General features: G+C 57.5%; 1 protein-coding gene across 6 annotated transcripts in view; it reads right to left on the bottom strand.

Annotated features, from left to right (window-relative positions):
• LOC119096215 (growth factor receptor-bound protein 14-like) overlaps window positions 1-16682 on the bottom strand; it is a 135128-nt gene that overhangs the window by 93329 nt on the left and 25117 nt on the right. For 5 of the 6 annotated variants that reach the window (XM_037219015.1, XM_037219016.1, XM_037219017.1 and 2 more), the window contains exon 4: window positions 2023-2182. In XM_037219015.1, the coding sequence (XP_037074910.1) occupies window positions 2023-2182 (160 nt within the window). Of the gene's footprint in view, window positions 1-1734; window positions 1888-2022; window positions 2183-16682 lie in introns of those variants that run through there. The other variant, XM_037219020.1, reaches the window with a different exon arrangement.

The following is a 16682-nucleotide window of genomic DNA, read 5'->3' as shown; positions in this document are numbered from 1 at the left end:
GTTCGCGATATCACTTATTTGCACCACTCACTCGCTTGTGGTCGATGCGTTACACCGACTGACTTGCCTCTCACCTCTCTCACCCGAGTACATCCCAGTGGCGCTGATGCAAAATGCATTGAAAAACATAGTTTGGAAAAGGGTGGGGTCGTCGTCTAACTTCCGTAGCATAACCACACTGTTCCAAGCCTTATCCAAGTTCTTGGCTGACCTACACCTTTGATGCATGCGGCTGCACACGCGCTAGCGGGAGGAAGTCCCAAAACATCTTTCTTAGTTGTAGCTTTGACAATGCTATTAGCCATTAGAGAAGTAACGTAAATAATAGATCGGCAGTGAAAAAGTAAGGTAACTTAAGATGCCTTAACTGGGTCTGCGATAGTGTAAAACAGCATTTTTGATGCATGGCGCACGGGTTAGTAATGTGAGAAGGGACAAAGTGACAGTTCGCAGCATACATAAATGTTTTTGAACACTGTTATATCGCAAACTAAAGAACGATTCCGTGCCAAATGAAGTGGACAATATCTCTCTCAACAGCTCGAGGGGAGGACCGCGCCAAACTGCCCGAGGTCACCCCAAATTGAAAATGGATCAAGATACACAACGGAAGTGTTACTGCGTGCGTGCCAGAGTTGGCCACAGCCGGTTGGAACAGTTTCTGCCAGCCAGTTTTTACCGGTGAAAACCGGTCGGCAGTAACTAATGGTGGCAAAAACTGGCGGAAACTGGCAGACTCAAGCACTGAGGAGCATGCTGTGAGCAATTGGCGCAGAAGAGAATAGGAGAATAACAAAATAAATTGCACGTTTAGCATACATTGAATGGTAAAGACAAGGGCTGGCTGACACAAATTTCAAGATCTCAAAATTGCAAGGTATCTGAACCTATCAGACAATAAGAATAATGCTCGTCCATCCCTATAAAAAATCCTCGTCGTATGATCTTGTACGTACGGGTGAAACCGCAAACCCTGGGCACTTAACAGCAACTTCTACCCAAATCAGGCAAAATATGCCGGCAGAAATTAACGACAATCAAGCCAGTAGGGCTTGCAGTCGACCCCCGCCCCCTCCCCCGGCAACGTCCCAGCGCGGCCCCATTGTATGACGTCATCACACGGACGGTGTGGCCAGTCGGCTATTGATAACGGCCACCCGCACGTGAGGCGGCCGGCAGCCGCGGCATTTCCGGGGGTCAGCCCGCCCCTGCGAAAGGTCACGTGACCGGAAAGTCGCGGCGCTGCGCCAGGAGGCGTCCGAGGCCGCGCCCAGCTGGCGCGGCTCGCTGCGTCGCGAGCCCGCAACGGGCCCGGGGGGGGGGGGGGGGGGGCGGACATTCATGCCAGGCGGACTGGACTCTTACTTGCCCCGCCTTGCGGGTCGTGCCAACTCAGCTGCTGGCATTCGAGGAGAGAAGGACGAGATCCAAGGATGCAGCATAAAACATCGCTACGAATGCGTCTAGTGATGCTCGGGAGCTGTCGAACAGCCTGGTGAACATGCTGAGCTGAGCTACAAAACGGCGCGACGTTGATAGATATGATATTTGACGAGCTCAGTGATCTCAGCATCCAGCGCACGCGCCGGCTCAGCGGATGGTCGTGCTTCAGTTCCTCCACGCATTCGGAGTGAGACGGACTCTGCTGTGCCAGCGCTTCACCAGCCGGGCGGACAGACACTACCGATGGCCGGGCTGTGCCAGCGCTCCATCAGGGAGACAGACAAATACTACCGATGGCCGGGCTCTGCCAGCGACCCATCGGGGATACAGACAGACACTACCGACGGCTGGGCTCCGCTAGCGCTCTATCGGGGAGACAGACAGACACTACCGATGGCCGGGCCGTGCCAGCGCCCCATCTGGTAGACAGACACCTACCGACGGCTGGGCTCCGCTAGCGCTCCATCGGGGATACAGACAGACACTACCGATGGCCGGGCTCCGCCAGCGCTCCATCGGGGATACAGACAGACACTACCGATGGCCGGGCTCCGCCAGCGCTCCATCAGAAACACCTACCGATGGCCGGGCTCTGCCAGCGCTCCACCAGCGACCAGTTGACGTTCTTGGCCACGTGGTTCTTGAGCGTGAGCAGCTCGCACAGGTCGCACGTGCGCAGGCCCTCGGCGACGGTGAGCATTTTGCACGTGCCGTCCTCATTGTAGACGACCAGGTCCGTCTGGAAGATGGGGCAGTCGCGGCGTCAGACTGAGAACGTGACGGGCACGGTGACGATGTGGCGGAAACGTCGAGGGTGTGACGGGCAAGATGGCGGTGTCACGGGTGTGGGATGATGTGGTGGACACGGTGACAGTGCCACGGACATGTTGACGGTGTGACGGGGACGGTGACGGTGTGACAGGCACGCAGTGGTGTGACGGACACGGTGGCGACGTGACGAACACGGTGACGGTGTGATGGACACGGTGACGGTGTGACGGATACGGTGACGGTGTGGCGGGTACGTTGGCGGTGTGACGGCCACGGCCCGTCCGGACGTGCGGCGACACGGCACGCGACGAGCGGCGACCCGACGGCTGCACGCCCCTCCCCTCCCCCTGCACGCCGACGGCATTCTAAGTCTGATCCACCGCATTCCAGCGGCGGATTTTCCGTGATGCTTTCCGGTATGGCTCGGCGCGTCACTGGCAGCGGCGTGCGAGGCATTCCCGGACCGGTGCCGGCCGAGAGGGTACCGTAGTCGACTTCGCCACCGCACCGGCATCAGCACCCGCGCCACAAGCACACTGCTACCGCACACACTTCGGTTCACCGCGCGCAGTAGACTGACGTGGCGAGCCAGCGGGGCATTCACGCGTGGTTGGTGAGAACGTACCAGGCGTTATGTTGTCTAGAAAGCGCTCGCGGAGTGGTGACGTACACTGCATGGACAGCGAACTACACCAACAACTAGCAATCATCTTGCGTGCCATTTCGGGAAAGAACTGGAACACCAGACAGCGCTGGAAACGGGGCACGACAACCAGTCTGCGCATGGGAACGAAAGTGTTACCGACGGTGCTCCTGGCGCAGACCGAAGAAGAAGTAAAAAACAGCGTTTGTCCTGCCCGGCCTTGGCCGTGTGTACCAAAACGAGGCCACTTTTTATGGACATTCGCTCGTCCAGCGTACTAGACAGCAGGAAAAAAACGTCTGTTTGCATAAAGTCACACTCGTATGGTCGATGATCGTACGCAGACGTGAGCGCACCAACAAGGCCTTTCGTGATCAGTTTTTGTCCAATCAGTGAAGTATTTCAAGTACGAGGTATTCGATAAAATGTTTCGGAGAATATCTCATAAACTAGGAAGCTGCCAAAAATGTCGTTATTTGCAACACTGCTCCCCATGTGACCGCAAAAACAGTACCTGTGCCTGACGATCGCCACAAAAACCATCGCCGTTCTCTCATGTTCGAAGCGGACAGGTTTGGTGCAGAATTACGTCACCAGAAGAAGAGTCGGCAAAGGCCAATTATGGGAGTCCAACCGGCCTGAATCACAGGTGACATCTCCGGTCCGATAACTAAGCTGTCGCGACTCGGCAGCAGCAAAACACAGTCAACAAGCCACTGGCGCATAAGTGCAGCTCGCAAAAAAACGCATGAGACGTTCGACGGCCATGTGTTAAGCGTCCTTGTCGTTCGATGTTTATTCGTGACGCGGGTTCTTCGAAGTCTCGGCCAGGGATGCGTGAGTTCCCACTCGGCTGCCCACACAATGTTCTAACACAAACTGACGCCAGCTTGTTCGACGTAGTTGGACGCAGGCCAGGGACCATGAATCGCAATATGCGAGGACTTTTGGGTTCGTACCTCGCCTCTACCCTACGCGAGGGCCACACCTCGAGAAGGGAAGCTCAAACCTAGAGTTAAAAACGCCGCATCTTCGTTTCGACGACATCTGAGCATAACCGAAGGTTCAGACCGTCATCCATCAGACACCGCCACTGTGCCTCCGATCACCGCACTTACGACCATCGGACAGAAGCTGCCCTGCGCATCAGCCCCCGTGACCTTGAGCTGGCCGCAGCCGGCGCGCGTGCGTCCGCGGTCGAGCAGTCCGCCGCTGCAGGCAGCCGGCTGCAGCCCTGGCCGATCGACCGCGCCTAGGTCACCGGCGCGACGGGTCGATGCCGTGTGGCTCGGCGCTGCCCGGTCAAGGCCACGATCTGCGCGTAGTGGTGTTTGCGCCGCCGTCCGCAGCGAGGCGCTGCGATCGCCCTCGTGGGAAGTCCACGGAAGTGCGCGAAAGTTTGCCGCCTGCGGCGTATTCAAGCGTCATCGCCGTTTCTGAGTTTCGGAGCGGAGTTTGGCGGCGTGAAGTTGATATTCCTGCTGACGTCACAGCACGGAAGTCGATTCGACGGACTGAATTTTAAGCAGACCTTGTGTCCCACAGAGTGCGTCACCATATGGACATTTGACTTTATGACTCAAACTCGCGTCAGCCTGACATTCATTTCTTCTTCTTCCTTCTATGCCAGCTTACATGTGGTTTGCGCATTACTTTCCTCACCCTTGAGTGTGCATCGGTTGTCAAAGTAACCCATCTTGCATATATATGCCAGCGGATCGAGTGCTTGCCTACCTTTGACCCTCCAAGTGCTCGATCCAAAATAAATTTACACTGAAGAAAAGAACAGCGCAGTCACGTTCGCATTCTAACACGGAGCTTAACATGCACGAGTTCCTTATGCTGCAGTACACAGAGTAGGACTGTTTGGGCTTCGTTCGAGCTGAGACTGACACGTCGCACAGCCCTGAAATAAACGTCTGCATCTTTCAGGCCGCAGAAGCATCACAACATCGTGCACGCCCCACCACCGGGCTGGTCTGTAATGGGACCAGGTAAGCGCATCACAACAGCGAAAGGGTCTGTGTCCACTTCGAAGAGGGCGAGTGCCAGCTCAGAATTCATGCCGGCAAGCCGGACCCGATCGGCATCAGTCAACCGAATAAGGCTGTGACTGAGAGCCTATTGCGTGCTGACAATCCATATAAAGTCCGCCACAGACGCGTGACGTGCAAACTGGTCCATTTTTGTTCGTTAGCAAAACGCATTGGGCCGGCCAAAAATCCTCTCAGATCACTCATAAGTGGCTTCGCATCCACGTCATTCCAATGGAAGCCGTTTAGATTTCGCCATCAACGGAAAGGACAGAGGCTTGATTGCGAGACCGATGTTATATGGTGCCACACATTATATGATAACTGCGACAAATTATACGAGAGGAGCAGCCTGTCCCTTTGGAAGACAGACCACGCCCGAATGGGGAGTGTAAACTCCCCCCCCCCAAAAAAAACTGCACAGAACGCAACACAAATAATATGTCGTTACTGAACAAACAATGATTCTTACGAACCTCCGCTCATGGCTATATTTCATCTTTCAATTACATAACAACCTAACTAACGAGCACAATATTTTCCTGACTAATTTCAATTAAGTTCAAACGCAAAAGGCTGCATGTTTTCCCATCGGTCGCGTGCCGTGACCGGCCAGCGTGCAGAGGTCACAGCCGGCCCCGAGGGCCGTGACCCGACAGAGTCGCGCCCACGTCGGACACCGGCGCGGCCGTCTGTCGACGCCGAGCCCGGTGTCCGGGACCGACACCGCAGCCGCCGCCGCCACCAGACGGCCGCTGATACCGAGATACCAGCCGGCGGCGCAATTTTTAACCCAATTTGCGATACCACCGACCTTAGAAACAGATGGGCACGAAAACGTACTGAACAAATAGATCTACAGCCACTATTCACGCATGTCCGGCACCCGTCCGCTCTCTCAGCGGGCTCGGGCGGCTGAGTCATGCCCGCTGAGCTGGCCCTGAAGCGCCAGCAACGATGGCATCTCGCACCTCTGCCAGCTGCCACCTGCGCACGTCTCTGCTGGCAGTGACAGATCGCCTTCCAGTCATCCCAGCTCGCCAGTCACGTGAGAGGGCCACATCCGAAACTGGCTCCCCGAGCGATGAAGTCAGCCTACGCATGTCACGCGACGCCCTCGCACATAACCGGGAAGGGAGGGGGGGACGCGCCCTGTTTAATTTGGGACCGGTGTAGTTATGTTAGTCGGGTAACGTCGTCTGGCAACGGAACACAGGGGAGCAGGAATGCGCATTGAAACAGAGGAGAGTGGGACGCCGCATGGCGCAATGCCTCAGAGACGGCCCCGCGTGCAGTGTGGCGCACGTGCGTCCCTGTCAACCAAGGACAAGAATGCGTCCAACAACAACAAAACAGGAGCTTTGATCTGTCGGCAGCCCAGGCCTGTGTCATCGGCAGTCTAGGCCGGTGCCATCGGCAGCCTCGGCCCGTGTCATCGGCAGTAAAGGTCGGTGTCATCCATCGGCAGCCTAGGACCGTGTCACCGGCAGTCTAGGCCGGTGCCATCGGCAGCCTCTGCCCGTGTCATGGGCGGTAAACGTCGGTGTCATCCATCGGCAGCTTCTGCCCGTGTCATCGGCAGCCTAGGCCGGTGCCATCGGCAGCCTCGGCCCGTGTCATCGCCAGTAAAGGCCGGTGTCATCCATCGGCAGCCTAGGGCCGTGTCACCGGCAGTCCAGGCCGGGGCCATCGGCAGCCTCGGCCCGTGTCATCGCTACAACTGGAGGCTCCAACACTCAGCGGGCTGCGAACGAGAGCGCAACGAGACCTAAAACGTCCAGAAATCCACCCCAGGCCCACACCGTTGTGACCGTGCGCAGACGAGTCAGAACCTCACCCCGCGTGGCTCGGTGGACCGGGCTCCAACTCGTCGGATCGACCCCAGCGCCATGCGTTCACATTTCAGCGCCTCACGTGCTGACCGGGCCGGGCGCGCGCGGCAGCGCGGCGTGCACAGGGTCCGCGGCGAGTTCAGGGAGAGCGCTCCCTATGGCCCCGCGGGCTGCGTGGCTGACGCCGCGGCCATGCGGCTCACCCTGCGGCAGGCGCCACCCCCTCCCACCCGCCCCCGAGAGGGGGGCGCGGGCGATAGCGCGATGACGCAACGTTTACTTCCCGTGGCTTTACGACAGGATAACTGCCCATTATACCCATGGCCCCCCGCTACTAAAGCCCCCTCCTCACCCGGCCGTCCATGACCAGCCAGGAAGCCACAGCGGCGCAGCTGCGGCCGCCTGGGGGCGCCGGGTCCGCCCTCTCTGACCCTCCCGGCGGGTCAATACACTAGACCGCCGCCGCTGCCGCCGCTGCCGCCGCCGCCGCCGCCGCCGCCGCGTGCAGGGGAACGGCTGCGGAGGAACGGCGTCACACCGCTGTCGCCTCATTAGCTATTCGAGGGGAGAGGATGGGGGGAGGGGGCTGGATGGTGGCGCGAGCATGGCGGTCCGAACGCCATCTACATACTGCGGGGGCTGACAATTTGCCTTAAGTGGTGCACTTTTGCATAATGGGCACACGAGTAGACGTGTTACGGGAGCCACAATTTACCCCTTTCCCCGAGCCGTCACACATATGTTGTCAGCCTGGGTTGCCTTGCAGATGGTGCGCAAATTGTTTTGGATAACACCGGCCAAGAGTCAAGCTAGGCACGCGCGGCGTCACCGCCGAGGAAGTGAACTAGACCGCGAAACAAGGCCCAAGTATTTGGTAGACTTTAGAGCTTATGGAGTCAAACGAAGGCTGCACCACATTCGGCGGCTTGCAATAAACGTTTCGGTTCAGCGACAAACAGATGTTAAGTTTGTGAAAAAGTCACGGTTAATCGCTCAGCCCAATGATACATTTTCGACTTTGTTATTATTGCGCATTCTCCAAATTTCAAAAGACAGGAATACTTTGCTACTTCTTTCGATGCGTTTGCAATATCAAACACCTTGTAACAAACTCTGGCACGTGTCCAATAATTTCCACCTAACCGAAAACACAATGATGACGCAATTTCACCGATTCAAAAGTTACGTCCGTGTCACAGACAGCCTCCGCGCCGGACCCGTGTGCTGTTACCGCATCAAGACTAGACGTTAAATAAAGCCCGCACGTGATCCCCTGCATGCCACACAGCGATAAACACAAAGTCGGCCTGGGAATCGCGCGGACGTTCCTCTAGCCCCCCCCCCCCCCCCCCCCCTGACCATGAACACCGTCCATAAATATTGTGGCTCTGCGGCACTCCTGTCAACATGAGGATATCCTTCATTCAATCGCACATCTATCGCCTGCCCCTCAAAACACGGCCAGCATCAGCCCATCACCACACAATGTCACCGCGAATCAATCACAAGCCTTCAGCGCCCGCTCCAGCCTGCAGCGTGAGCCCCAGCTCTCTGGCTCTCCAGCTCTCACAGTCGCCCATCCGGGCGCCAGCCGGCGGCGCCCCTAAGCCCGGGCGCGCGCTCCGTCTTCAGCAGCCGCTGGCCGCCGTGCCCGGGCCGACGGCCACCGGCCTCGCCGCCTCAGCAGCCGTCATCGACCGGTCGGCCGAGCCTCATCAGAGGGCATTAGACGGCCCGCAGAAGTGCGTCGCGGCAGCTCGGGCCGCGCCGCGTCGCGCCGGCGCCGGGGAGCGCGCGGCCGCCGCCAGCCAGCGACCCTCTGCCGTCGGCAGCGCCGCGCCGTCTCCGGCACGCCCAGCCCCGCGTGCCGCCGCGCCACAGCCCAGCTGGCCGTCCGCTCATCAGCGAGCAAAACAGCAGCGCCGCCCCAATCTGGCCCACATCAGAATGCGGTCGGCTCTGAGGCTCTTACTTGGCGGTCCGCTCTGCGATACGGATCGGTCCGGACCGGTCCGGCGAGGCCGCTCTGGCACAGCCCTGTGTTTACCCGCTCTCGCACGTCTAGGTGCGCATACCGGGCCCTTTCATTCGAGTCTACCGTGTCTGCTAGGTGTGCCAGCTCTTCATCGGTCTGGTCACACGTTACATCTGGTCTGGTCTGGTCTGGTCGCATGTTAATCTGGTCTGGTCTGGGCTGGTCGCACGTTACATCTGGCAAGCAAAACAAGCTGTGCCGTCCCTGCACCCCATCAGTCCGATGCGTGAAGGCGAGGGGTTTCACCGAGCGCGTCGCTTCGTCGACACATCTCATCATAACCATGCAGTAGACATGTGGCTGGCTGCTAGTAGGCTTCTTTCCTGGGAAGCAATCCCGGTTCCTAGTTCCAGGACCAGGCGGAACAGAGGAACCAGTCTGGAGTCAATCCCAGCGATCCAACAAGGACCGGTATCCAGCACCGAAATGTATTGACGGAACCAGCAAGAACAAGAATCCAATCTGGCACTAAGCCGGAGATCCGGGAAGAACCAAGATCCCCCCTCGGAGTATGCGCAGGGATCCACCAAGAACTAAGATCCAACCTTAAATGGCAAGGGACCCAGCCGGAACTGAAAACCAGTATGTATTGCGTCCAGAGATCTAAACTACGATTCGGCCTGGAATTATGCCGTGGGCCCGGTAAATCCAGATCGGGTAAAAGTCATGGGAACGAGCGAGAGCGATGATATTACCTGGAATTATTGTGAGAAGCCAACGTGTACTCATACATCCACACTCTGCACTTATATTTTGCCCGTTGCATGAGTAGATATTACAGAACATAGAGTGCATATTTTACTTCCGACGACATGCCTTCAATGGTAGATAATTATCGAACGGTAACCCCAGCTAGTGTATACAAATGAGGCAATAAGAAGCAGAAGCCTGGACATGACGTTTTGCAAGTCATCCAAACGGACATCAGGAAACAGGGTGCGATGTTTGTGAGGGGCTAATGAGAACCAGGAACCATGCTCTATGGTCTTTGTGAAAGGACTGGCAGGAATCAGGAACCAGGGCCCAGGGCCTGGTGTTGGTAGAGCAGTCGGTGGGAATCAGAAATCACGGCCTGGTGTTAGCAGGAGACCAATGGGATCAGACACCCCACCATACGTTTCAGAAAAAAAGCAGTGAGAACCGGGAACCGGGGCACGCATTTTCGGAAGTACCAATGAGATACAGGAACCAGGGACTGCTGTTTAAGAAAAAACAGCCGAAACCAGGATCACGAGTCTCGTTTTCACGGGAGAAAATATGTGCCCAAAACCAAAGATGGAAACTAGCACACATCTAGACTACGAAACATGCGCTTCACTGGCTCGCTCCTCATCGACTCCGCCGGGGGTCTCTTGATCGCAGCTCCTCCCCCACCCCGCCGTTCACCGATGACGTCAGAGAAGCTCCCCCCAGTGGGCCCTGTGACGTCACGGTCTCATCGCATTACGCGTGGGCCCACAGCACGTCCGGCTGCTCAGTCTCTCGGCTCCCATTCCAGCTGACACGGCCATCAGGGTGCTCGCTGCCCGGGCTTCTCAGCCGGTGCGAGGCGCTTCATCGCGACGAGGCAGCGGCGCGCCAGGGCGGAGGAGGGAGCGAGCTCCTCGACCCTCACCGACACCAGAACGCCGCGCCGCCGGAGGCTCGCGCACCACCCGCGGCGAGCTCTCGTCGGTCACGAGTGCCGCGGCGTGCCGCTCAAAGAGCGTGGCAGCAACAAAGCGCCGAGCAACAGACAGATTCCGCATTCATTCGGGTCCGGCAGCGCTCGAAGCAAAGAGATGCGCAACACTGGACGTGGTAAAAACCACAGCCCGACGGCATCGATCGGCAGCCGGCTCCAGCGGTGAACGACGGCAGCGTCGCAGTAGGCCGGGCGCGGCGTCGAAGGGCGGGATCGTCGAAATACGCCGAGCGCGGCAGCGAAGGACGGCGCGTCGTAGTAGGTCGGGTGCGACGTCAAAGAACAGCGCGTCGCAGTAGGCCGGGCGCGGCGTCAAAGGACAAAAGCGTTGCATTAGGCCGGCGTAACGCCGAAGGGCAGACCCGTCGCAGTAGGCCAGCGCGGCGTCAAAGGACGGACTCGTCGTCGCAGTAGGCCGGGCGCGGCGCGGTGCCAACTCCGCAACAAGCAGCGGACGGCCGGCCGACAAGCGGCGGCGGCCCCGCAGTCCGGCGGAAGCGAGTCACAGAGCCGCCGGCAGCACAGCGCGCAGAACAGCGCAGACTCCTCAGACAGCAGCACGGCGCGCAGAACAGCACAGACTCGTCAGCCGACAGCACAGTACGCAGAACAGCACAGACTTCTCAGCCGGCAGCACAGTATGCAGAACCTCACAGACTCTTCAGCCCGAAGAACGGAGACAGGCGTGGCAACAGGGACTCCAATGCAGATGTAACCGTAGGACAGCTGTATGACAGCCGGACATTTGAAAGCGCAATGCATCTTCACAGAAGTCGTCGATGTGACACATGAATAGTATAAGCCACCGCATGCAGTTAGGATTGGTGGTCGATACATGGTCGTCCCAGAGCGTTTGTAGAGAACCAGTTTCGGTGGGAGAAGAAGATGAGTGAGCACTTTTTGGACGAACTTTCCCTTAGCTAGGTTTAACCTGAAAACTTAGCGAATACCAGCTATCTTATATCAGAAACTGAAAGGGGTATCTTGAGACCCACGGTCTTGCAGTTCCCATCGACTCAGATGTATACGGAACTGCACCACTGAATCCAGTATGGCAGCAGCACGACATCAACAGAACGCCACGCACGAACGAAGCGACAAGGCGCAAGTAGACCTGCCTTTTCGTGATCATGGTTTAAACGGCCTCGAAGCAACTTATACGCATCGAAATACAATATCTGTGTCAGCATAACTTAGCCGCGAGGGCGGTAGCCATGACATCCCTAGATCAAATCAAATCCACTGCACTGCGGCCATCAGGACTGAGCGCCAACACCGACACTGCAGGGAAATCATTGCTAACTTGTGCGCCCCAATACATCGATTACGGCCGCCTTTGGCAGCTGAAGTTCACAAGGGTATTTGTCATCGTCTATTGCGCAGTGCCCACGCGATGTCTATTCGTGAGATCTATGTGGCGGCGACCCCGGGATATGACCTACAGAACAATCTGACAAAGCCAAGCAGGCAGACGACGTCACCAGCTAAGGTGTCAGTCAGCTGGGTCGAGTCCGGCACACGTCCAGCGTCAGTCAACTGGCTCGAGTCGGACACATGTTCGGCGTCAGTCAGCAGGCTCGATTCGGATACATCTCCGGCGTCAGTCGTTTACCACTACACTACCTGGGTGCCGGTAGTGTAGTGGTTAACGCGTCTGGGTTAACCACTGCGCGCCTGGGCAACCAGAGGTATGGGGTTTGATTCCCCGCGGTGCACGCCCTTTCTGCCAGGGTGAGAGACAGGCGACGCCATATAGCCTCAGCAGCTGAGTGCGTCGTAAAGCCCCAATGACACACACACACACACGCCGGCGTCAGTCGGCTGGTTCGATTCGGATACATGTCCGGCGCCAGTCAGCTGGCTCCATTCGGATACATGTCCAGCGCCAGTCAGCTGGCTCCATTCGGATACATGTCCGGCGTCAGTCAGCTGGCCCGCGTCGGGTACGCGCACGCCTCTGTCGATACGCCCACGGGATTTGTGTGTTCCGAGTCACAAGTTTACCCGACTCAAGAAGACGTAGCAACTAAGCAGTGATTTGTGCGTGTGCATGTCTGTTCTTGCGCTATGAACTACGTTCAGGGGCCTGAACGACCGTATGACTGATGGTCAGCTGTTGGCGTATCAGGAGTGTCGCGCGCGCACGAGTAACACCTGTGCTGTGCTCCTCTCTGGCTATACTCCAGCTGCACGGACACTCGGGCCGGGTTGACATCCCCTGTCGTCAGCGCGCTGCTACTGCATCCGACGCCGCCGACCTCTGTCTCTGACTGGGGGCGCACGTGGTGGTGTAACACGACCGTAAGACTCCAGCGGATCGGCCGCTTCGCAGCACGTGCGGCGTGTCGCTACTGGACGCCTGCAGCGGGCCGGCCGCTCCGCCAGTCCGCTGGAAGCAGTCACGTGGCAGTGGTACGAACGGACGGCCCCAGCGGACCGGCCGCTTCGCAGCACGTGGCGGCGTGTCACTACTGGACGCCTCCAGTGGACCGATCGCTCCGCAGCACGTAGGCATTCCGGGAACTAACGGCGCCTGCCTTGCCAGGGCCGGGGGTACATCGAGATAGCGCCCAGCCTGCACGGTGGGCGTCGTGGGGCTGCCAATCTCGCCCAGGCTGTCCGTCGGCGGTGCCGTCAATCGGATCTCCAAGAACTGAGCGCGAGCAAAACGGCCGTGCGAAGGTTTGGCTGAAAAGTCGGGCCAAAAATAAGCCCACCTTGTCCACGTGTCCACCCACCCCGCTGGAGCTCAGCGGCGCAGACGACGGCCTGCTAAGAAGGGATATTCTATACGCCGGAATGGGGAAATCCATGTACCCACACACTTGAGATACCGCTGATGAAAGCTGGGACTGGAAATAATACGCTGCGCACGTTTTCTGCTTATATCGCCCACGAACCAATCACTCAATGGCGAAGAACGCAACGCTTCGTAGCGCAGCAAGCAGTGGGCCGCTGGACGGACGGTGCAGCGCGGCGTGGCCCGCGTTCCAACGCACGTGGGCGCCGCGAGGCTTTTGAAGCCTTGAAACGCAAAAGCAAGCCGCGAAGACTGACCGTGACCTCCCGGGGTTTTGGCGTCTAGAAGCGCCGAGTTCTGCACTGCGTGCACACAATTCATGGTGCACGAAACCAATGATTGCCCTCGTGCATTTGGACAAGACCAGTTCAGTTGGGGGCAGGTTGGGGATGGACGAGTTCAGTTGGGGACATGTTGGGGTGGATGAGTTCGGTTGGGGTTCATATGAGCTGAGCTGAGCCCGAGGCACGGAGCCGGTGAGCACTTGACGACTGAGGTTCGCCAGACGTTTGTGTGACGCTTTGCCGCGCCTCAAAACGCTGGCCAGGCCACGCCAGCGGCCACGCGGGTGGGAGCCACACATTGGGCCACACAGGCGCGACACCACACAGGGGTCTCACAGCTTCCACTAGTACGAGGAGGCAGTGAGAGGGGCGCGTGGTGCATGACCCACCCAGTCGCCCTGTAGGTTCAACCCAATCCCGCACTGTGATGCGTGAACGAACAGACTTTAAAGGCATTTGGGCCCAACGACCTTTGAAACACCCCACGAAATGGGGCCCAGCATCCTGCGTCCATGGGGGGCGAAAAGAGCGTTGATGATCAACGCGAATGACAGTCCGGCAGAGCGCAATGCATCGCGACATGGCCGTGGCTGTGGCTCGATCGACGTTGTTACACGCGCTATACACATTCACACGCCTACTACACACTTCTTAATATCATACCTTCACTTAAGACAGCAAACCTTATAAACTGACGCTGCCTGTGCTGGTGCTTTCGATAGGGGCCACACAGTCACAGGTTATTTGTACCTGCCAGTTCAGCTGATCGAGAGTGTGCGCGCGCATAAATGTCTGCCCCAGTGCCTGCAACAGGGGTGCACTTCCTTATTCAGTTGGGAGGGGGGGGGGGGACTTCAGCCTCGCCCCAAATTTGGAAAGGAAGTGGGCAAAATCCGGGGGAAAACTTGAATTGGCATATTTCGTGGGCACGTTGTGGCATTTTTCGCTGCTCAGTACCCCCCCCCCCCAAAAAAAAACAACTGATTTTGCGAAACTTCGCCTCTGGTCAGCTGCATTCGAAGAAATCACACACCAATGACAAAGCGCAACTTTATCTCGCGGGCCAATTCCGCGTCCGCTCCACATCGTTTGCGCCTGCAGGACACATCGACACCACTGCCGCCACGCTGTTCCTGACTGGCCATGCCCCCTCCCCCTCGGCGAGGCCACCTTCCCCGGGGAAATCCCCGCCGAGCCCTGGGCTCACTGCCTCGTTTTCCGAGCGCGCGCCGGCCGCCGCGGCCGCCGGCGCGCCACCGCGTGGCGCGCCGGGCCCGGCGCGCGGGTCACCCGGCCGGCAGCTGGCGGCCGCGCCGCTCCAGCGGCGCCGCGCGCGGAGAAAGTGTTCCGAGAAGCGGCTGTGCGTGCGGCGGCGGGCCCGCGCGCCGTCGTGACGTCACACGTGGCCAGGTGACAACTGCGCAGTACAGCCGGGCCGAGGCCGACGCCCGCGCGGCGGTGAGCACGGCCGCCCGGCCGCTGCGCAGCGCGGCTGGCCCGCGCTAGCGGAGGCCGCCGACGGCGGCTGGCCGCCCGGCGGCGCTTGCTGCGAGCCGCGACGAGGCGCTGGCAGAGAAGACATGCGACCTCAATCAGCTGCAGAATTGGGTCTGCCATTAAAGTTTTCGATTTTAATTTTCTGGACATGAGGGAGGGGTCTAATTGCAAAAGACAGCTGTGTAATGACAGTTACTCAAGTACAAGCCTGCCTCCATACCCATGTTAGCCCAATAAGTCGCCCGCCACCGCCGCCAGTCACAGGGGCAGCGGGGCAGGGGCAGCCAACACTTTCCGAAATTATTTTAGCGTTAAAAAACTCGCGATAAAAAACTTACGTGGATTACGTTGCCTTCATATAATTAATTAAAAAATATAAGTAACGTGCATTCATTCCCTTCAAGCCTGCGAGGTATGGTAAGCGGATCTGACCTAAATTCTGAGTATATTGCGTACAAATTTTCGGTATCGTCTTACCTCTGCAGTACCATTTTTGCCAAGGTGTTCTGTGTGAAGTAATTCTGTGCGATTTTGGCTTTCACCCGAAACCTACGGCGGGGTAATGACATAGTGACATATGGCAGCACCTGCGCAAATACGGTCACCGCAAAGTCGGCTGACACAACAATGTAATCGATGTTGGCGGCGAGTTTCACACGTGATTCCGTTTCTGTTGTCATGTTCTCTTTCCTTCCGCTGTGCACCGCCTGTCGCGTGATTATCGAGAAATAACAATGAACGAATGAAATGAGAATGAAGAGCTGTCTTGCCCACTCGCGTGGCTCAGGCTCGAGAACATTCTCCGATGTACTCGGTCACGTCATGGAACGAGCCACCCACGTACAAGGCGTTAACAGAAGCGGCAATCTTTCTGCTTTTCTACATCTGTTAGGAATGAAAAGATGCACCCCTGCAATAATAATTTCGCCCTGTTGTAGACACAACAACATTAGGGAGTCTCTCTGAACTGTCCACTCCAGGAAGAAGCCAATAGTTTATTTTTTTAATTGAGAAGCAGGGCCCATATCCATAAGGTATGGGAGCGAGAAGGCTCAAAAGGTACAGTTCTCAATACAGACAGGTACCGATTACCGTTACTCATGTTATCTAGCGTTGTCATGTCGTCAAACGATTTTTTATTTCTAATGTCAACACCAGCTCGTAAAAGTGCGACTTTACGAATAAACTGAAAGATACTGCCACACGCCCGAAACAAACACTGCGCAAAACCAAGAAGCATTGGTAGACAGAATGGAAGAACGCGAAGATGCGTGATACATGCTGATATTTTCACGTCGCTCGGAAGCGTGCATCATCACCTGGGCACATAAGACGTGGACATTCCGTTTAGATGGTGATTAACTAGTTCGCTTGAGGGAGGAGCCAAACTGCACATCTGGTGTGGAGGGGGGGGGGGGCACAAACCTTGAGATGCCGTGGCCGGCGAAGTTACAGCATCTCCCATTGAAGCACAAGATATCTCTGCTTTCTTCCGTTCGTGCGACGTATTCCTGCCGTTACGCTGCAACATTACCGCGAATTCATCGCTTTTACATAAACCTACGGGTGGCTGGTGTCACTCGATCTCCCACCGACGTCCGCTACACCCCTCAACCCCTCCCCCACCGCTACCGTGTACCCGCGTTGCGCAGTATTTCAT

This window comes from Pollicipes pollicipes, unplaced genomic scaffold (assembly GCF_011947565.3).
Source record: "Pollicipes pollicipes isolate AB1234 unplaced genomic scaffold, Ppol_2.1 Scaffold_4295;HRSCAF=5057_pilon_pilon_pilon, whole genome shotgun sequence".
NCBI lineage: Eukaryota > Metazoa > Arthropoda > Thecostraca > Pollicipedomorpha > Pollicipedidae > Pollicipes > Pollicipes pollicipes.
The sequence above is the reverse complement of the archived record's forward strand: the minus strand, read 5'-3'. Positions and strand labels throughout refer to the sequence as shown.